Genomic DNA, 24,142 nt, shown 5'->3' on the forward strand with positions numbered 1-24,142 from the left:
TCTACTCGCATTTATATGAGAGGTAAGTTTGGGGATACTCCACCACTGGTTGCATTGATTGAGGGCCAACCAGAGCCCTATTAAAATGATAACAACAATGTCTACTTAAACATGTGTATTTTAACAGAACTAGTAATCATTTATGTGTGAAGTGTTGTTTGTGTAATGAAGACTTAAGAAAGTGTAATTTAATGTGTAACTCATGTATAACGAATTGGGTTAGCACAGAATTTGGTTGTGACACATACCTGTTATTGATGATTTGTCGAACCAAGCACTGAATGATCGTATACCAGTAACAGCAGTCGGTTGTATTTCAACGTTGAACTTCTTAAACTGTTCTCTTAGTATTTGAAGTTAATAATGTTTTAACTTGACGAATTGTAGAACTTTAAATGCTACTTCTCTAATATTGATCCTCTGATAATGCTACTCTGATAATCATGTCATTGAATAAAATAAAAGGTTTTTATACAACTCAAACTGCTGACGATCCAGTAATACGGTTTCAGCACTCGGGCCGATTTTCGTCCACGTGCGTCCCAGATCTAAAAAGATCTTATTCAACCAAATTCTCATAACCTCAATTCAATCATGATGACACGAAACAATGTCACTTTCTTGATGTCCTCATTGTCCGAAGAAAAGTGTGGATGTTAACAAATTTATTACATAACATTACAAGCTCTTGTTGATAGACTAGAATTCATACAATTTGAAGTATACACATACTGTATTCTTTGCACATATCTCTTTAGAGATAAACAAGAGTAAATTAGGTCTCCTGAAACTCAAGACCGTACTACAATTAAACTAAACAAATTAAACCAATAATTAATAATTATCTATGGTCTTGACACCCCCGCCGACAAGACTCCAGCTTGCCGTCGCAAGTGGACGCCAAGAGCTATATATGAAACATCAAATCTTTAAGATATATGTAAAACGGTATTAATGAATATAAAATTGAAAATAAGTTACTAAAATACAATATTGCGTAAGATAAAACCCATAACCTCAAAATTAAGTCAAAATTTATCAAAAGTGTATAAATATTGAGATTTTACTGTATAAAATCTACAATGAAAATCAAATCATTACTTGATTTCTAAAAAAAATACTATTGTTACTATATTTACATAAATTTTGCAGTACTGCTAAGTATCTGCGTGAAAAGGTTGGAAACCAATAACCAATACATAACATTTAGTATATATATATATATATCATATAATATGTTGAAAAATAAACAGTTTATTAAATGCATTGAAACATCTTTTCCATCCATGGCTCTCTCATTTGATTTAAAACCAAGTCTTTTAAAGAATAAGCTTGAGCCATCTGTTGATTTTTTCTCGTATTATGTTCGTTGAACAATAACTCACACATATCACACTTGTTGCTGTTAATTCTTCCTCTTAAAAGAAAGAAAGAAATGCATTTTATGCAAGAGAGACAAAGATGTGTAGATATCTCAGTTACTCTTCTTGCTGATGAAAGGGAAAACAAGTGCAATGAAGAACAAGAGATCCGACAAAGTCTCTGATAACATAGGTGTGGTTTTGCACTTTGTACCGATGTGGTCTGACTGAGTTACTGCTGACTAAGGGATCTCATGCTATAACTCCACCAGAGTAGAAAGCTCGTTTATTTTTCACTACGTTTAGACACAAATGAACACAGTGGGAAATAAAATTTCACTTTTCCCTCTTCTTCTATTTTTAACGTAACTAGGTACACTACACAGAAACAAAATATAGTACATATTATTCTTCACTATAATGAATATAATAAGCTATACAGGGTGGCTGAAAACACTAGTTTATTTTCGCTCATTGTCCCCCTGTAATAACATTAACTCTCATCATATTTAGCAACACTAGTTCACATCCGGTCACTCTGGATGATGAAATACTTCGGAAGCGTCACTTCAACATGGGGCTTCTTCCGTTATAGACTCCATGCTACTCGAAAGTCTGATTTTTAGCGTTTTTTGTAGAATAACTGGACTATATTAATAGTATATTGCACGGGATTATCGCACTTCCGTGTTGTAACTGGAGAAGTTCCCTTTGAATTACGTTATTGTAAAATTTTACATATTTCGGGGTGTTTCTCGAAACACACTTCTCCACTAAGTCCAGTTCGGGCGTGGAAATCAGCTCGGGGACAGTGTTCTTGCTCAACTTCTTTGCTTGTGCTGTGCTCCTAGTGCTTTCATCGTGTGTCACTTCTGTGCTTTTTATAAATTTTGTGTTTTCAGAGTTAAGTGTATACAGGAAATGAAGACTGTCTAATTTTGCTTGAGTAAGAGGAGAGGGGGGTGGTGGAAATGAATTTGAAATATTGTTCTGTTCGTTCAAGATGGCTGTATTGTGCATTAGTGACTCGTCATTGTGCATAGTTATGTGCGTGTCTGAATGTTCCCCCTTATTTGTGTTCATAAATGAGGTAGATCCCTTTTCAGTGTCGCAGTGTTCAGTGTTACTGTTAAAAAGATTCTTGAAAGAAATGATGTCATCATCATTCTTGTGTGTTGTAGAGCTTATGCTATTTCGCTCTTTGCTTTGTGGTGAGTCCACTATAAAAATATGTGGAATAGACGTCTCACAGGAAATTACCTTCTCCGCTTTTCTAGTTGCTTTCTTAAAAAGTAATATGCCTATCGCTACTAACATAATGCCTAGGAGGGAGGTTATAGCGATTGCTGCCAAGAAAATAATTACTAATTTTTCCATTTTTCTTTTCTGTAATAAAGACAAAATATGTTTTCGTCAGGCTTGTTATATCCCTAAATATATATATTGCTAAATTCTAAATACTTAATACTTTTAAAACTAATATATTTATTGACATATTCATGTACTTAAATCTGGCTTTTATTAGCTACTGAATCTCGCGTCTCACGAGATCATGCATTGAGCTAATTTACATGTAGGTTCTGTTTCGATATTATATACTGAATCAACCTCAAAATTGATTTATTAGAATAATATCTATTTTGATTTCAGACTTTAACGTAGTTACTTTTGATAGGCTAATACCTCATCTATTGTCTACGTAATATTTTCTTCTTTTTTTTTTTTTTTATTCATATTTCATATTTATTCTTCATATTACACATAATAGTCAATACTTATCATTAAATACTAATATAATATAACGGTAAAATAAATAGTAATTGCCGTTATTAGTACAAATAAGATACCTTAAACATCTAATACATATAAATTCTTTTCTATCACCTATAAAATTACATTCATAAATATCAGGCCTATACTAATAAATAATAAATCATCAATTGATTGATAGGTGATACTAATTATCAATAATTATTGATTGATTGATTGATTGATTAGGTATTTATTGATTACTTATTGATTTATTGATTACTTATTGATTTATTGATTACTTTTTTTTTTTTTTTTTTTTTTACAATCCATTACCAAATAACATTCTTACTTTAATACTTATTTTAGCTTGACGAAAAACATATTTGTACTCTATTCATTGTAGCTTATTAATGTATAACTTAACCTAACCTATATCTACTTCTTTTCCTTTCCCGTTTTCCGCGGTTCGCGATTTCTTTCAGTTTTATATAGCCGTTCGGTAACGTACCATGCATGTTTTCTTGTTTGCCATTTTTTTTTTTTTTTTTTTTAATTGTTAATTTAATGTTTGTTTTCCTTATTTATTACATTTGCAGAACACTTCTATATTTCCAAATTTTCAACTTTTATTTATTTATTTTATTTTTCTCTACTCATTTCAAAATTTCATAATTGAAATATTTCAATTTAAACTGAATTTCCCACTTAGTGCTAAAACATTATGTAGATTCAATACAAGCAAAATACACTTGTACTCATTAGTGAAAATAGATTTTGCCTATGCAGTTTAAGTTCAATTTTAAATAACCTTAGCACTCTATTAAAATGTTGTTCAAGCTTTATTTATACTTATCATTAATTATTTGAAATCTATGTTCAAAATTTTGGATACATGTTTCCCTTTTACGGTTTATCATGCTTTATTTCATATTTTGAAATGAGTTTAGATACTTTAACATAAATAAAAATTGATAATATAATAATAATAGATAATACTCCTAAAAGTCCAATAATTGCATACATCATATAGTCATTTTTTAGTTGAAGATTTGGAACTACAGAATTTAATTTTAATTTTAACAATTTTTCAGCCAAGACATCTAGTTCTTGCGTATTAGCTGTAACATTTAAGTGTTCGTCTGAGCAGTTCCCTACTAAATTTATCATTTCGTTTGAGACTTGTAAAATTTTCTTCGTCGGAATTACAATGTCTCCAAAAATGAGATTATCAAATTTTTCATATGAAATGAAATATGATCTATTACTTCCAAATTGAATTTTTTCCGAATGTACTTCTTGTTGCTCACCTAATTTCGTTATATAGCCTGGTTCTAACGCTGAATATAACACTCCAGCATGAGTGTAAGAATATGATATGTTTGACTGATATTTCTCTGATTTTAATTGACAGTGTTCTACCGAATTTTTGAATATTAAATTATTCAAACATTTGGACTCCGTATTTAAATTTACATTGTTACAGAAATACAAAAAACTTTTAAAAGTACATTCATCTTTTTCTAGGCTATAGAATTTTCCTCCAGTAAAATATACCATTTCCGGTAATTTATAATAATATCGTCGATTGTCAATGAGAAATCCCATTGATATTACCTCATACATTTTCGATATGCTAGTTTCATAGACAACTGGTGTGCGTAATAATAAATCAACATTATTTTCATTATAATAAAATTTTAACAAATGAACACTCGATATTCTATAAAATAATCCAATGTCTTGAGAATATACTGTGTGTTTTAATACATCATGAGAATTTATGAAATCCAAAACTTCTTGATTACTCAAAATATGATATGTTAATTCGTTAGATAAAATATTTTTCAAAATTTCGGAAACACGTTGTTTCGCCATATGCAAAAATAAATTTGTTAAAATTTTCCGATGAGCTTGGTGCATATAACAGTAAAGTTCTTGTAATTTTGACCGAAAATCATCCAATATGTGCTTGACCTTAACAATTACACCATGAACTATACTAATTTGACCATTCACAGATTGTTTTAATCTTCTGACCTCATTTGTTAATATATTTTCGTGTTCGGTTAATTTATTTATTGACGCTGACATTTGTTGTCCATGCACTAAGTTATAAGCTGATAGTCCAATGGAAGAAAATCCTAGAATCCATGAGAAAATAGATCTCCTTCTCCTATTGTTATTCATGCATTGTGCTATACCATCCTTGTATAAAAATGTACATGGGATGGAATTTAAAATATTTGTGCGAAATTCTAATTCTTGTTTTCGAAATTCTTCGGAAATATCTGGCACTTCCGAACAAACTTCATGAATTGGAACTGATTCATGAAAGTTTAGGTGTAATTTAACGGTGGTATATACCTCATTTACCGTATGTACTGCGAACGAATCTTCGGAAACTGCAATTCCTAATTTCTCCAAAGTGTATTGCTGATGTTCTGCTGCTGTTACAACTGCGATGCCGATTAATATTAATATTCCAAACATGATGTGACGGATTTTTTTTTCTTCCACAATCTGTAATTTATGGAAAATTTACCTCTTATTTATTTATTTATTTATTATTTTGCCGTGTTTATGATTATTTCAGACATTTACAATTAGCTTCAATATTAAATATTATTTTACTTTACTTATTTATTTCTCTTTATTTTCCTTATAAGCATATGACACTGTAAGAGACGAGACCATTTCCTGTCCGTCAATGCGTTAGCCTTTGGTTCTTTGGGATATTATGTGAACACTAAGTTCACTACCCAACTAGGTCGGGCTGACTCGACCTAGGTCAGTGCTCATACTTATAAGCAAAATAAAGTTCATGTTTTTTTTTTTTCAGTCACCTAGCGTTTCTTCTTCTAATTCATCCTCAATATATGGCTTTAATCTACGAATTTCGACAGAGTCATATTTCACCTGTCCTTTATTATTATAATATTTCACCTTATAGGAATTATTATTTAACTTTTCAATTATTTCCGCTCTAATATTATATTTTTCTGCGAAACATGCTGGTGTCCCTGGTGTTGGCATCTGACGCACTAGAACCTTTTGGCCAATTTCAAAAGTTGGTTGATCAAATTTCTTTTCCATATATTTCTTTTGAGATTTGAACCGTTTTTGCAAGTTCTTATATGCTAAATTTCTAGCTTCTTTTAATGCGGCAATACGTAACTCGTTATCTTCGTGTTCGCATGGAATGTCTAAAGAATTTTCAAGAGGGGTTCTAGCCTCTTTACCGAATAACAAATAATATGGACTATATTTCATTCCGTCATGTATTTGTGTATTTAAAGTAAATACAATACTTGGTAATACAACGTCCCATGAATTAAGTTTCTTATCACAGTAGTGTCTCATTACTGTTTGTAGAGTTAAATTCATTCTTTCCGCTTGACCGATTTTATAGTGGGCTCCTGTGTTAGCAAAGTTTAGATGAATTCCAAACCGCTCGGCCATTTCTTCCATTAGTTTCCCCCGATGTGAGGACAACCGATCTAGCAGAATCTGCTTTGGGATGCCATACTATAATATTAGTTCTTCATATATAGTTTGACATATCGTTTCTGCAGACACATTTGGAATGGATTTCGCTATCAAATATCTAGTAGCTTGGTCTACTATAACTAAGATATATTTATGCCTATGAGTGCTTGATATCGGAAATGGTCCAGCCTCATCTATCACTACGCTATCCCACGGTTGGTACTGTGGGTACGTCTGTGGATGTAACGGAATACGTCCAGTCTTCCTCTTGTTCACTTGACAACTTATACAGGATGCGCACTTATCGTGAAAAAATTTCTTCATATTAGGAAAATAAATTTTCCTAACTGCTCGTGCATAACACTTGCTATAGGAGAAATGTCCTCCTCCGTATTGTTCTACATGTAATTGTCTAAATACGTATTCACGCAACGAAAATGGAATACACAGTAGATATTTCTTTGCATTCGCAAACCTATGTATCCTATACAGTCTTCCTTCTCGTATTTCATATATTCGAGCTTGTTTTTCGAGTTCCGGTGTACATTCATCTGGATGTTCTATTGCATTAATCAACGGTCCGAATATTTTGTCTTTTCTCTGTAATTCGGCTACATCTATATTCTCTTCAAACGTTAGAAATGTATCGAGTGTATCTAAATCGAAATCATTTTTATCGGGAGTTATTGTTGTGTTTCTGCTCAATACGTCAGATGGATTTTTACTTCCTTCACAATGAACCGGGATGTACCTGTATTCTTCGAGTTCTAAAGACCAACGTAAAAGTTTTGGTGATAGTTTAGGACATGTTTTTAAATACGTAAGGGCACGACAATCCGTGTACAATTCAAATTCATTCGCATATAAATAAAAATTGAATGCTTTGCATGCTGCTAAGATACTAAGTAATTCCTGTTCCACAATATGTCTTGATTGTTCATTTGGTCTTAATAGCCTACTATAGTATCCTAATGGTGTCCAGTCACCATTTTCTTGTTGCTGTAGCAACACTGCGCCTACGGATTTTGAACATGCATCCGTGCATAACCGTAAAGGTCTTCCCTGAACATATGGACATAACAATGGAGCAGATAATAGAGCAGCTTTTAATTCCTCGAATGCTTTTTGGTGGTTTTCATTCCACACGAACTTTTGTCCCTTTTTCAAAATTTTCTGTAAGTCTGATGTTAGATTCGCATAATCCTTACAAAATCTTCTTACATAATTTGTCAGTCCTAGGAATGATTTTAATTCCTTTGGTGATTTTGGTGGTTTAAACACCTTAATTGCCTTCATTATTTTCTCACTTATCTCGTATCCACTCTCGCTTACTAGATGGCCTAACGCTAAAACCTTTTCCTTCATAAATTGACATTTCTCTACTGACAGTTTCATTCCAAATTTTCTTAATCTTTTGAAGACATTCTCTAAAACTTCTAACATTTTCTCCTGCTCATTAGTAAATAGGAAAATATCATCCATATAATAGGATACAGACTCAACCGATATGTTCGCCAACGCCATAGCCATTATTCTAGAGTATACCGCCGGTGCGCTCAAGTAACCTTGAATTAGTCTAGTGAATCTATAACTTCCTAGACCCGGAATATTGAATCCAGTGCAATCACGTGATTCTTCTGTGATTGGCACTTGAAAATAAGCAGATTTTATATCCAACACAGAGTACCATTTATGACCTCCCATACATGATAAAATCGAATGTATAGGCGGTAAAGACACCGTGAAAAATTCTGCGTGTTTATTTAATTGTCTCGCATCTAATACACTTCTGAGACTCCCGTCTGGCTTCTTAATGAATAGCATAGGGCTGTTATAAGGGCTTGCAGCCTCTTCTATAATATCCTGTTTTAGAAGAACATTTATGTGCTCTCTAACTTTGTCTTTTAAAGCTACTGGTACTGGATATTGTGCGCGCCTAAACGGAACTTTTGTCTTTAACTCTATGTGATGGCTGTAGTTTTTAATTTTCCCTATACTCTCTTTTCTCCAGGCAAATACATCTGAATATGCTCGACATAAAGTTTCCAATTTTTGTCTTATCCTATCTTCCGTTTTTTCACCTATGTTTAACTTTGTTTTATCAAACTCTTTTCTAGATTGTATCACTTCGTCAATCTCTTGCTGTGTCAAACCCTGATCTATCAACTCCTGATCTTCAACATAATCTTCTGCTTTTCCGATCTCTGTATTACGAGTTAACCATACCCGTTTCTGAGTAGGATTTACTATTTCCAACAACGTTTGATTTGGTGCTAATAGTGCCCTAGGAATAAAAATATTTTTCCTCTGTTCCGTTTCTCTATTAGGTTCCAATAAATATTCTTGATTTGTCCACGAATTTACTAATTTTAATGGAACAATTACTCTACTTCTGGGAGCTAAAAATGTTTTCTTTGCTACAACAAATTTCGGAACCATGCATACCCTTAGAATATGCGATATTCTTTCAGAAACATTTAGTGGATTATTATTATTCCTATTTTTGTTTGGAGGTCGACCAAATCTTTGTAAAATAATCTGTCTCTTGCCGTAATGAATTTGACAATTGTGCGGGTGTAAAAAGTCATTACCAATTAAAATTTGATTAGGGAAATCCTTAATAACTCTAAATCTATGGTGAAAATTGCTACCATTTATTGTAAATTGAACAATTGCTACTTTATCAATTGTCAATGAATTTTGCGTGATGCCTCTAATTTGGGTTTTCTCCGGAATGACTATTGCGTTTGTCGGTAATAATTTATCACTTATTATTGACAATTGTGATCCCGTATCAATTGTCGATCTTATTCTTCGGTTTGCTATGTAAACTGGTGAAAAATACCATTTCATTGTCACAATCTATTGAGGCTACTATTTCTCTAATCTTCCTAACTCTATTTCCTGTAAATGTGCCTCGTTCATTTACAGTTTGTTTCAGTTTAAAGACTGAGTAGTTGGATTATAATATGTCACTCCATTTAATTGTTGTGGAACCATTGTTGGTACCGCAGACTGAGACTGTGGAGGTTGTTGAGATACCATTGGTATCTGTTGATAATATTGCGGCGGAAAATTAGGCTGAAATTGCGGATTATATTGATAATTATTCGGGAAATTATTTTGAAAACCTCTTCCGCGCCAATTTCTCCTGAAATTTCTTTGTCCTATTCCGTTACCGGATCTGTAATTGTTTCCACGACCTCTATTATTTCCATTATTATATTTGCCATTATACGACTGATTATTGTCATAGTTTCTATTGTTTCCCCGAAATTTCTGATTTCTAAAATTTCTTCCTCTAAATCCTTTTCCTCGATCTGACCTATGTTCTCTATTTTGGCCTTGATCCTGACTACCGTTTGACTCCTGACCTTGATCCTTATTATGATTGAACTGTGATGCATTCGTTAATGCTACTTGTAAATCCTCAATTTTCTTTTCTAATTTTGAAATTTGCGCAACACTAACTGGCTCTTTCTTAATTTCTTTGTCTTCTTTCTTTCTGATTAATAGCTTATCTATTTCTATATCACTATCATCACTTTCTACTTGTTCTTTCATTTTCTTTAATAAATCTTTCACCGTTACTTTCCTATCTTTATTATCTCTCTTCTGTCTCCTTTCTATTTTACACTTATTTTTCTCTACTTTTTGTAATTCCTCTAAGAATTCTTCTAATGATACAAAAGTTTTTGTTCCTACTTTTTCCATAAAATATGGCAAAAGTCCTGCTGCTATTAATCCTATTTTCTTTGTATCGTTCATTTTCTCGTCTATTCTATCTGCTAATGTAAGAATATCATACGCGAAATTTATCACAGGTTCATCTTCTCTCTGTAACCTGTCTCTAATCCTGTCTTCTAAATCTAGGTTAAAATTAGAATTTGTAAATTCTTCTATCAAATCTTTTTGTAGATCTTTATAGGAAATGTCAGCTACATTTTTTCTTTTCAAAAATAGCTTTACCCATTGTCTACCTACACCTTTGAAAACTGTGGTTAGCAGTGTTTTCCTTTTATCTTCATCGTACCCTGCTATTTCGCAAGCGTCATCGAACTCATCAAAGAACGCAACTATGTCTTGATCCTTTATTAAGTCAAACTTTGGTAATCTACTCATATCCGTAAATATTGCTACTCTTCTATCTGATGTCGCCATATCTTTATTTTCTAATCCTATTTTAGGTTCTTCCTGTTCCTTATTTATTTTTACTTGTCTTTCTTCTTTTATATCTGGATTTATTTCTTCAAATTCACGTGGGAAATCAAACGTTTTTACCGATACAGGACTACCTGGAAAATTTGAAACTGGACCCGGTCTAAAACTTGGTGTTCCTATTGTCTGATCTACTACACAGTCCTCGTTTAACTTCTTGCGTCCCCGCGGTGGTGTTAATAAACGTACTAACTTATCGACTCCTACGTCTACACCTTCTAATGCTTTCTGTGCTCTAGTTATAATTCGTCTTTCCGTCATTAAACTATACTTATTCTAAAATATGTATACACACATTATATAGTTCTAAACCCTTCGTATAAGCTTGTACACAAACACCTTTTGTATTAATCATGTAATAAGGCAAATATACCTTTATAACACAACCATTTCTTAATAATTCATAAGGTATTCTTATGTTTACTTCTAACTTATTAACTACACACATAATTATTGTTACCAAATGGAAAAATTAGTCATTATTATTATTATTATTTAACTTCATCACTGTTTTACACATTTCGCGAGGGTGGGCGGGAGGGTTTAGCAACTATCAAGCAAGAATGCGGGATGTAAACAACCATGCCTTAAATTACTACTGGAATCGTTACAATAGTCAAACTGACCTCACAGCATCTCCACTATGCCTAAATTACTACTGGAATCGTTACAATAGTCAAACTGACCTCACAGCATCTCCACCATGCCAACCTGGGTTGCTCTTGATAAAATTTAGTAAAACTTGAATATGTAGAGCACTCTGAGCTCCCCCAGATTGATCTAATTTGCATGAAGCAAATCTATATCTACTCGCATTTATATGAGAGGTAAGTTTGGGGATACTCCACCACTGGTTGCATTGATTGAGGGCCAACCAGAGCCCTATTAAAATGATAACAACAATGTCTACTTAAACATGTGTATTTTAACAGAACTAGTAATCATTTATGTGTGAAGTGTTGTTTGTGTAATGAAGACTTAAGAAAGTGTAATTTAATGTGTAACTCATGTATAACGAATTGGGTTAGCACAGAATTTGGTTGTGACACATACCTGTTATTGATGATTTGTCGAACCAAGCACTGAATGATCGTATACCAGTAACAGCAGTCGGTTGTATTTCAACGTTGAACTTCTTAAACTGTTCTCTTAGTATTTGAAGTTAATAATGTTTTAACTTGACGAATTGTAGAACTTTAAATGCTACTTCTCTAATATTGATCCTCTGATAATGCTACTCTGATAATCATGTCATTGAATAAAATAAAAGGTTTTTATACAACTCAAACTGCTGACGATCCAGTAATACGGTTTCAGCACTCGGGCCGATTTTCGTCCACGTGCGTCCCAGATCTAAAAAGATCTTATTCAACCAAATTCTCATAACCTCAATTCAATCATGATGACACGAAACAATGTCACTTTCTTGATGTCCTCATTGTCCGAAGAAAAGTGTGGATGTTAACAAATTTATTACATAACATTACAAGCTCTTGTTGATAGACTAGAATTCATACAATTTGAAGTATACACATACTGTATTCTTTGCACATATCTCTTTAGAGATAAACAAGAGTAAATTAGGTCTCCTGAAACTCAAGACCGTACTACAATTAAACTAAACAAATTAAACCAATAATTAATAATTATCTATGGTCTTGACAATATGAACGGAATAATAATATGGGATTTATGTTCTCCTCGTCAGTTATTTAAAACATTACTTTTCTGCAAATTCTTCGTATAAAATATCGTCAACCTACCTTATCTTTTCGAAATTGGTAAAAATGTCCTCTGTCAAATTTGATCCTGAGCAGCCTCACAATTTTTCGCTGCAGGTGAAGGGTTGTCTAAAAATCCTCTCTTTAAGTATGGGATGGTTTTGAGAGAGATTTGGTAACCATTTGAACTTCTACTTAGATCTAAATAAAATTCATACATAATTTTGAATAAAAATGAGAAAAAAATATCCATGATAACAAAATTAATTGTGTGATACGATATAAATTGGTTTTTGTTAAAATCGGACCAAATAAACGGAAAATTTTATTTCTTTCAGAAAAATCAAACTGAGACTTACGTGAAGATCTTCAGTGACAAGTTGTGTCACAACAATTAGCTTTGGAAAAGAGACATAAAAATGTGTCTATTTACACAATTTATCAAAATTTCTTCTTAGAAAACATTCCAAGCTTAGCAATGAGAACAGATACGCACACTCTTTACTTAGTTTAAATTTCCAATTGAATGAAGGATATAATGATGTCCATTTGTACCTATAGAGAAGAGAATCCTCTGCTTTAGTTCTAATGTGCGTGAACGAGTTCCGCATCCCTTGGAGTATGAAGGCAGTCTGCGACGTTCCGTTGGTCCAAAACCTAGCAACGATAGTCTATGCAGAAAGCACTACGGAGAGCCGAAAGAGAGAGAACGGTGGACCAAATGAGTCGGGCGTCGAACCTGAAGTTCCCTTCTCTCTAATACTGTAATTCCATCTTAATGCACCAAAGCAAGACCGTTCGTCGTCAGTTTTCCAGAATAACGTTACACAAAATACATCTTGGAACTAGTTTGCGATTGGAACAGAATTCATAAAATGAAACACAAATTTACTTGAATGATTAAGAGAACGGAGCGATCTTCTCGATATAAATATCAGAGCTGAAAGCGTGATTCAGTCTTCATCCTGAAAATAGTTTGTGTCTAGTACCAAAGTTAAGTACACGATCACTTGAATAGACAGAACAACAGTTTGATCCTTTTGATGTTACTCTGAATATCGAAGACGCGATTCTGTTCTTGCTTTTCCTCTATTAGATGGTTTTGTTAATCAATAGACGCTTCTGAGCTTGATAATGATCTCTTGGGATGGTACTCAGGACGATGAATTGGAAAGCAACCACATTCTTGGCCTCATTTTTGCCTATTCAGTTTGGGTTTGTTTCCAAGAGAGAAATAAAATGTATAACGCGTTTAGAAGCTGTTAAGCAAATTGACTTTAACCCTTGTCTTTTATATATAGAAAAGTTAATGTCGAGTGCAAAAATTGATTAGAAAAATAGACATGATTCAATATTGTGTACGTATGGTACAAGATAGTTGTTCCCGTTTTTATTTTTTCGATCAGTTTCATTTTCTTTTCTGTAAAATTTGAAAAATTACAATTTATGTTATTTTTACAAATTTGGGATTAAATCTATTTGGTAAACGGTTTTATGATATATTAAAGTTTCCAGATGTATTCTTACATAACTCACGAGTAACCTGAAATTATCTGTGTGCTTGTTCTATGTTCATTGGAATTCAGTACTGTCAATTATAACATTGTATCTGTGGTTTTCAGAGTATTCCCGTGACCTTACTCGTTTTTATTTATTTATTTATTTATTCGTTTGAGTATGGTTTCATATCATTTGTGTTTATTTTTTTCAGTAATACAGTAGATCTTTTAGACGCCGTTAATGTAGACAACAGTAGACAACCTTCAATGTAAGTAGGTAATAGTGTGTAAAGTATCTCTCACTAAATTTCGCTTTGATATTTTTGAAAATGAACTTCTGATTCGAAACATTTCATAGTATGAACGATTGAGACTGCTGGAATACGTATGTGGTTTTAGGGCCGGCGCGAGGGGGGGTCGAGCCGTGCCACCGCCCAGGGCGGCAAGTCTGATGGGCGGCAAAATTTGAAAAAAGAAAAGAATACAGGGGCGGCAAAATTTGAGAAAGAAAACAATAAAGGGGCAGCATGTGAAAGAACCGCCCAGGGCGGCAAAACTTCTAGCGCCGGCCCTGGTGGTTTAGCATTTATTGATTGATAGTATACAGGTATACAACTCTTATTTAAATATTGATGTAAGAGAAACTATTATCCCATGCTAGTAATTTGAATGTACATCATTCGAATTTTTTGTATGTTTTTGTCAGTTATTTACCTCTGTTCTGTAGGAACGTCTCTATACAACCTCTAAATGTATTTGAAGATTCTCTTTTATTGTAAAACGTTATATAGGTTTGATTTTATATTTGTAATTTTTGTCTTCTTGCGATTGCTTTGTGTGTTTGTGCTTCTGTTACAGCAGATTTCAACATGTCAACTTGGAAAGGAGAAAGAACACACGTTGGCATGTAATTGCAAACCAAACTAAACTACAAAGATGATTTTTTTTAATCTTTTGTGCTAAGAAACAATTTATTTATGCCTTTGTTTGTTTATTTTTTTCAGATATTTGTCATCAAGTGTTGGATCTGTATTCTCAACCAGTGAGCTCTTCCTGTCCGGATTCACCACCAGTAACGCGAAAGATTATCCCAGCTCCTACCTGTTGAAGCGATAAAAAGAAGGAGATGGGAATAGGAATAGCAGGTTAGATGTGCATTAACTTGCAAGTAATTAGTGTCAGGAAAGCTTTTTGTAGTTAACGGAAGTATTTCTTAAATAATTCTGTGGTGTTAATAAATAGCATTACAGTGTAGAGAACACAAATGTATGGATGAAGAGATTACATGGTAAATTTTCGAAAAAAGTGACTTTTATTAATAATATAGTCATAAGATCAGGACTAAAAGAATTGTATATATAATTTTATCGTCATGTTCGTGAATGTTTTATATAGTTCCTTTTTCTTTTTCTATTTTCTTTGTTCGTTTTTTTTATAGTAACATATACATTTTTTTATTGTTTGTATTATAGAATACGCTAATTAGTTTCTTTTTTGAAAGCCTACACTAGAAGCATGCAAAAGTAACACTATAGGCATCCATGAGTTATCTGTGACAGTTTGCTAGCAATTCTCTCTGAACCTGAAACCCGATTTTAGGTCAAAATTTGCTACCTGGTAGTCAAGCTTCTCTTAACATCTGTATTTTATTTTAATGACCAAGAAAGGAAGAAGAGAAAACTGTACTTTTATACATTATTTCATTGTCATTGTTTTAAGGAATATCCAACATCATCTTTCTCTGCTTTGTTACAGTGAGTTCTTTCCAATCTCTCAACTTTCAACAAGACAACAAACTTCCAAGAAGATTGTAATCAGCATTTCAAATAAGTGAGTTCTCCCTCAGGTTGGGTTGGGAATTATTCGGTGGGCATTAGTTTCCTAAAGAAAGTTTTGTGAGGACAGTATAATTCTAAAATAGATTTGTAGTTTACTCTCTCAATAAACTTCCCCCTAATAAATATGTACACCTTTGTTAGTGTTAAACAATAATGTTAGTACTATTTTCTGATAACTAATTTATGTATTTCTTTTGTCAGTACTGCTATGAACTACTATGAATGTAAGATGCTTACACAGGAAGACAAGTTTAACATCAACGATATAATACAATAACGTGAATTAAGTTTCTATACCTCTCACAAGAATTTGAAGACCATAGAAAAAAAAATCGGAAGATGCACCTTAAAGAAACCGAACTCGAAAATATAGTACGAACTTCGTGTCGATGAGGGAGTTTTATGTAAATAACTTCTTAATTATATATACGTTAGCTGCCAGAGCCAATATATTAGTGCTATCATCGTAAACAAAATAATCCTCTCTCCCTCTGTGTCTAGAAACCCTGAAGAGCAATAACTGTTCGTTCTTTATTGATTACGCGTAAAATGACAATAAACAAGACACTTCGTGTGCTCTAGTAATTAAAAGCTGCTTATCACTATGAAGAACACTACCAAATGAAATTTAACAAGATATTCATATTAAGTAACTGAAGATGAAAAGAAAAAAAAAAAATAATACAAATTTCTATCTTTAAATTCCATTCTCATCTTCGGAATCTCTTCATATAAGTGATTTCAGCAGGTAACAGGAAGAGAAAGTTATGTCAGTGTTGGTAAATCTTATGTATGAGCATATTTTCAAGTATTAAAACTTTTCACGATTGGAAATTCTTCCAGTTGTAAAGAAACCCTTGTGCATTGTTATAAAAAATACAATATTTCAATAGGTAAAATATATGTATGAATTACTGTATGTGCATCAAATGTGTAGATATGATTAAAGGGAGCTATGATGGTGATGTTATATGGTAATGTATTTATGATAATAAATTTTTAAAGATTGCGTCAGAGCGACTCATTTAGAGAATATAAAATTAACGAAAATATCATTAACTCTGGAACGCCCTAAAAACTATTCAACCAGAAGCGTAATCTTTCATCATTAATTTAATCAGAAACGTGTTGAAATTTCAGTAGAAGCATGACGGGCACGAGACAGAGTTTTTCAAATGAAAAATCCAAATCCAGAGGGCTGAAATCTAATGAAAAGGAAGCTGTCGGTCCACGGATTAACGTTTGTGTGATGAATGAGCGCTGGGATATGCTGGAAAATCTAGGGCTCATCTGGAAAACGTTAGCATGCCAAAATATAACAAATTCTAAGACACAGTTGTACGATTCACATCACCTCTATATCTTTGATTTTAACGAAGACAAGACAAGCCTTTCTCGAAGTGATTACTCCTGAATAAAAATGACGCAGGCAAGGTACTGGACTTCTGAAAACTGTTTTTCCCACTTGTTAGTTTCTGTGGGATTATATGCAAGTACTCAGCTGTCTTTAATGTTAGGGGCTGCTATGTAGTAAAGAATATTCCTTCAGAAAAGAAACATAATTATCTGGAACATTTAGAACAATAAAATACATATTATATGACAAAGCAGAACGTACAAGAACAAACTAATGATACCTTATGAATAGCACACAAAGCAATTTGAAGCGGCATTATTGGACATTATATACTTGTCATTTTTCGTGGTCACAAGGTAATTTTTGTGCAAGTATAATCGAAACAAGTAATGAAATACATGAAACCAAATCTTTTGCTACTTAGAATAAGATTAAGTGTATAGTAATCCATAATTGTACCCTACTTTTTTTATTTAGAAGGCACGGTGACCTAATGGAAGAATTCTCACTTTTGATGCGGTTGGTCCTGGTTTTTGATCCCAGCTCAGTTGAGTTTCTGGTGGACACTGTCGTGTTCATTTGTTTTTCGGAGTTATTCCATTCTCATTTTATTAGTTCCTTCATAATCATCCACTTTGAAGAATTACCCGTCTCATTTAGCCTACGGGGCATAACTGTGGGACGTAAAACTTAAAAAAATCATTTATGTTGCTACTTTTTATTTCAAAGTGGCTCTGTGAGCACAAGTGTTAATAGCATGCTTTTGTCCCTAATTACAGTTTTCAATGTATAAATCACACAGTTTTCTGGCGTAAACACGTTATTTTATTTTATTTTTATTTATCTAGTAATTGACTGATAGGAGAATGTCAGTCGTCCGCGAATTAGACATATTCTGAATACCCACTATCTTCAAATGGGTAGCAGTGGGATCATAAAGCTACGGTCAACCTAGGGAGATACTCTGAGCTTGCATAACTCAAACTCGCTTCGAGTCTTCTCAATGGAAACTAAATTAAACATCGTCACGGATTACAATAATGAGCTAGACAAAGTTTCTAGCGTATATGCAAATTCATAAATCACGTATCGCGGAAAATGTATGAACTAACGAAAGTATCATCACAAATAGCGGACCATAGATGAGCATGGTTTAGACTGTATTTGTTCAATCGTAACATCCAGAATTTCTTCATGTAGAGCCCCAGCTATGACAAGTAACGGACCCATGAACGTATAGAACACGGCTTCGTCTGATCACAGAATATACTCAAAATATTCAGTTTAATCTACAGTAGCATATTCAGCAAACTCCATTCTGTTACAATCAGTTCAATGTCAGAGTGGGACAGGTTATTTCAATGACCATCACTGAATGTCTTCAGAATCTGTTGGACCAAATTGTACGAAAAGGCGGATTCCATCTGGTATTGATGCAGGAATTTTCGGGGAATTTTCACAAACGATGCGGTAGCGGCAGTTTAAGCTTCTGTGTGGGAATAATCTTTAAATATTTGGCGTCTTTCTGGTGATTGCTTGAATCCGATACTAGTGATCAAATTTGTATGAATTGTCTTTGTTGTTTCGATATCCATTCGCCGCTCTCTTTTCCCGGTTTCTACCATCTCTGCGCTATTACTGGTGGCTGCCACACCTCCATTGTAGCTCCAAAAATTATATTCCTAACGTAATCTTGATTATTTGTGCTTAGTCCTGCAAGAAAATAACTTGTTAGAATAATAAAATGATAAACAATAATAATACAGTAAAACAATTAGTCTAACATAGTTATAAATATAACTGATAAACAATTTTGTACACGTATGAACATGTGCTATTGATTTATTTTGCATTGAAATGTTTTTTTTTAACATATGGTTAGGTAGAAATTGTCATAAAACTCTGTGTCTGTATTAATTTGTAATTGTAATTGTTAAGAAACTTGCAGAGCCAGTTTTCTTATGCCATTGTCAAACGTTGTCAACGAAGTTTTAAGTAGTCTGACTTTGAAACCTTTTTGTATGTTGTATTCTTATGTAATAACCTTTGAGATTGTTTTATATACAGAAAGAAGTAATATTGCCAACGAATTTACATGTTGAGTCCATAAAAACAATATAGTTCAAAAAAACACACTTCACAGTGTTAAGACAAATAATTTGTGTATGTTTTCTTTTTATAGAATTGGTACAACTGTACTTGTATAGCAGTATTATTAGCCATAGTTGTAAATATACATAAATTTAATTTTCTGTTGATTTAGGTATATTTTCATCAGTGTAAAAAAGTAGTGAAGAGGCGAATTATTCTATCTTTCTAAAGTATATTTCGTGAACGTTTTTTTATATAGAATTAGTGTGTCCTTTGCAAAATACTAAAAATTGTGTCCAGAAACAATTACTTATTTTTCTTTCATGAATATGGTACTCGGTTAATCTAAAATTGTTTTCCAGCCTTGCAACTTCCTCTTTCTCCAAGTGAAAATATATATACGAGGTGTGGCAATTAAATAACGAGACTGGTATCATAAATGTGATGTATTGCAAAGAAAGTTACAATTGACTGTTATCCCCTTCAATATACTCCCCTCCCCTATCTATACACCACTGCATACGTGCCTTCCATTGTTCAAAGCAATGTTATAGGTCATCAGATGTCACCCTGTTCAACAACTCTGCCGTTTTTCGTTTCACCTCTTCCACAGACTGAAAATGTGTTTCCTTCAATGCACTTTTCACCTTTGGGAATAGATAAAAGTCACAGGGAGCCAGGTCTGAGGAACACTGAGGATGGTCGAGCACAGGAATGCGCTTGGCTTCTAAAAACTGCTTCACAGAAAGGACATTATGGGCAGGTACATTGTCTTGGTGGAGGATCCACGTATCGTTCTTCCACAAATCCAGTCTCTTCTTCCTTATTCTTTCTCTCAGCTTGATTAGGACTTCTTTGTAGTAGGTCTGACTCACCGTTTGACCCTGAGGCACCCATTCAGTCATGATGATACCCCTGATATCGGAAAAACCTATGAGCATTGCCTTCACTTTGGACTTGCTCATTCGTGCTTTTTTTCATTCTTGGCGATGTGGGAGTCTTCCAGTGCATAAATTGACGCTTAGTCTCAGGGTCATACTGGAAAATCCATGTTTCATCATATGTGATGACACGTGTTAGCAAGTCTGGTTCTGCTATGAGTCGTTCCATGATGTCACAGCAAGTGGTCTTTCGAATGTGTTTTTTATCCTGAGAGAGGTTTCTCGGGACAATTTTTGCACAAACTTTTATCATGTTTAAATTGTCATGCAAAATTTGTTTTACTGTCTCTTTGTTAATGTTCGTCATGCCTATGATCATCCGAATGCTCAGACGTCTATCTTTCCGGACAAGTTCATTAATTTTTTGAACATTTTCATCCGTTCTTGAACTCAAAGGGTGGCCGGGTCATACATCATCTTCAACCTCCTCCTTACCTTCTGAAAATTGTTTGTGCTATTCGAAAACTCGCGCATGTGACATAGCATTATCACCATACACCTCTTTTAACATTGCACAACATTCCGTCGGTGTTTTGTTTAATTTCACCAGAAATTTGATGTTAATGCACTGCTGAACTTTACTGTTCACCATGATTCCGGCACTACTGCAGAATACTGTCCTCTTCATGCAAACCTGCAAAGAAAAGAAAAGCTTTGAGAATCATGAAACAAACAGTGGCTGCTCATGAAGGTTCAAGATCAACAACACATCATTAGTTACCTCCCCACCACGATCCAGCGCGACAGGAGGTGGACAGTCTCGTTATTTAATTGCCACACCTCGTATATATATATATATGTATTTTAATATCATTATATCAAATCTAAACTCATTTTATACATCATCTTTTATGAAAAAAATCTACTTTTTACTTTAATATTTCTTTCACCTTGAAGTTCTCAGCTTTTTCCTTCCTTCCTTTCTTCGTGGATAGCCTATTTTTACAATACGTATAATCACGTTGTTATATCGTACACACATTATCATCAAATTTTTATTGTGTTGTATGTTGTCCTTTATTATACTTATGCTCTCATTGCTTCATTTCAGGAATATTCTTCTGTGGGCCTTATTTTTAAAGTTGCTGTTTCTATTACAACATTAATTTTTCTATAATCTTTCTCCAAATGTCGATCTTCCAGGACGATAAACCGGCAGCTTTTGTAACGTTAATTCTAGAATGTAGTTACTTTTGTCAATCAGCCATTTGACTCTGTAGATAGCAGTTCATTCAGTGTAGTCGTGTTTTGTACTCTGTGGGAAAAAGTATAGATCATCATTACAAAATATATTATTCTGAAATACTAGTCAAATAATGATTTCTCGAAATTTTTTCAGCCAAGTTCTTTATCCTAACTATACCTATGTGAGGTAGTTTTGAAAGATTAAGTTCTTCAGTCTTCCTTAATTATATTTCATGAACAATTTTATTTTATTTAAATGTCAACACTAACAGTATTCTATGAATAAAATTTAAGTATTTTCTAATGGCATATTGCCATTTTTATCTTAACATTTATTCCAACTTTTTGTCCGTACAGTAAGATAACATCTTTAATTTTACTAATACATATGGTAACTACCAACAACAGTTCGCAAACTTTCAAGTTTACATTATTCTTTATCTGTATGATAATTAAATGAAAGTGTAAGGACAAATTGAAAGTATTGCAAGATACTGGTACTTATCAATCGCTTTCAGCAACATTTATTTTATTTTTTCTGTCAAGTGTCAATTGGATATGTATTGAGACTTGATTTATATTATTAGATCTTTAAGAAGAATGGTTTCCCTTTCAAGGAATCTTGTCACAGATGTTTAGTTATTTTCGTAATATGCCTCTTAATTTGATTTGCGATTTTAGTTAGGAAACTAATTCTAGAGTATCCTTAAACTATTGAAATTCTACTGCACGTCTAAAGAAATCTGTGTGATATATGTGCTAATTTTTCCTTCTTTTGTTACAAAACTTTTGTAGTGTGTCCTTTATTATTTCATTTCATTGTTTTGGTTGTTGCTTTATTAATATATTTACACCACTTTAAATATTCGCAGGAAAACAGACAACAAATTACATATTCTAGTTTGAGGGTAGTCTATATACGGTAGTGCCCATGTGTGATAATGTGTCCACTTCAGATGCACTGTAATACAGTGCAAATGTATGAAAAAAGAACGAAAACAAATACAATACAATGTTTACGGTGGTACATGTATTTCTCTAAGCTAGGTTATGATATGATTCAACCCAGCTCTTAAATACAAATCTTCCTGTAAAGGCTGGCTTCCTGTAAAGATTTGTGTATCTTAAGTATTCCATGATTTTTTTTCTTAATACTATAGCAAGAAAGGATATTTTCTTTTTATATTTTGTCTCCATTTCGTACTATAATATTTGGATATCAGCTGTTGAAAAGGTGAAATCTAATTTATTGATTTATAAAATATGATCTAATATTTTATTTACATGCATGATTAAAAAGTTGGGTTGTAATTTAACTTCTTCCAAACTCCCCATAGAAATTCGCATATATAACAAGATAATCTAGTTGTTTTTCTCATTTTCCTGTCGTAAACTCACTCTTATATTTTAATTGTAGATTTTAAGGACCATTAAGCAGTCTTACAACGTCACCTTTCACCTTTAAGGAGTTTATTGAGCAGTTTTAGTTTATAGAAGTTAGTTTAACAAATAAATAAAAAAAAGTCAAAGCTTACTAACTGATCTTCATCATTGAGTTCCATATAATGTATTTATCGTAACAAATTCCGTAGTTTTAACATGATGTCCATTACCTACCATTGGACAATAATGTGTCAATATTGGGTAAATATTGGATTATAACATTTAAATATTTTCTTTTCGACGTTAAAAGTGTGGTGAGTAAATTGATGCTATTTCGAACGACAAATGTATTTACTATTGTGAAAATCTTACTTGATTTCTGGCTGTAGTAATCTTTTATTATGCATCTGAATGAGAAAGGGCAGAGACATAATAATTGAAAAAATAAATTAAATTGATCTAGCGTGAAGAGTTGGTAATTCTTCTATATTTTAACTTCTATAAACACTTCATTTAAGATCGATGTTATGTGACTTATCATAATAATAAATTATGTACTACAAGAAAATGTGTTGCAAATTAGTACTAAACAAGAAAGGCATGTAATGTATATATAAATGATCTAAAGATTTATTCTTAATGTTTTGTTCATGTTTTTTTTTTTTTTTCTAAATTTATTTATTTAATATTTTTTGTTCCGAAAGTATTATCTGCTGAAATTGAATTTGTCAAATGGTACAAATTAAGTTAAATATTGTGTGTATAATAATTCGTACAAGTCAGCTAGACTACTTTGTACAGTATTCAAAGTATTCAATAAAATTATTTTCAAATCATCTATTAATGTCTACTTTCTCAGTGATTTTTCTCTTAATTTAAATATCATTCCAAAAATCAAGAATATTTCATTGATAAAACCATGATGGCAGCTACAAAGAATTTATTATGTTGTGCTGTATTAAAGCAAAAATTCTACCCTCACATTCAACTCAACTCTTCTTTTACACCATTCTCCTCATATACGAAAATGAGATCAGAATTCGTGACTCTCCTTGTTGTTTTGCTTTTGCTAAGCGTTATTTTGGTTCTGAATCCCTGATAGAATAACGTCTTTCAGTCTATACCTATACCAGGTGAGAAAAGGAACGTTAAATTCAACAAAACGTTTTTGATGTTTTTCTTTTGGGTCTGTTGGAACATCTTAACACATTTCGAATGAGAGGTGGAGTCTGCCCCTCATAAACTAACGACCAAAAGACGAACAATGGGCACAGCCTTCTCTTTACATTTTGTAATTTTCAGCAAGTAAT

At 32.9% G+C, this 24,142-nt stretch overlaps 1 protein-coding gene across 3 annotated transcripts in view; it reads left to right on the top strand.

Annotated features, from left to right (window-relative positions):
• The window catches only part of LOC145686056 (cyclin-K-like), a 78,837-nt gene extending 55,167 nt beyond the window's left edge, over positions 1-23,670 (top strand). For 2 of the 3 annotated variants that reach the window (XM_081758945.1, XM_081758947.1), the window contains exons 7-8: positions 15,042-15,182; positions 16,077-23,670. In XM_081758945.1, coding sequence (XP_081615071.1) covers positions 15,042-15,145 — 104 coding nt within the window. In that variant the 3' untranslated portion in view covers positions 15,146-15,182; positions 16,077-23,670. Of the gene's footprint in view, positions 1-15,041; positions 15,183-15,792 lie in introns of all 3 variants that reach the window. The other variant, XM_081758946.1, reaches the window with a different exon arrangement.
• The last annotated feature ends 472 nt before the right edge of the window (positions 23,671-24,142 follow it).

The sequence above is a fragment of the Thermobia domestica genome, chromosome 5 (assembly GCF_964235325.1).
Source record: "Thermobia domestica chromosome 5, izTheDome1.hap1.1, whole genome shotgun sequence".
NCBI lineage: Eukaryota > Metazoa > Arthropoda > Insecta > Zygentoma > Lepismatidae > Thermobia > Thermobia domestica.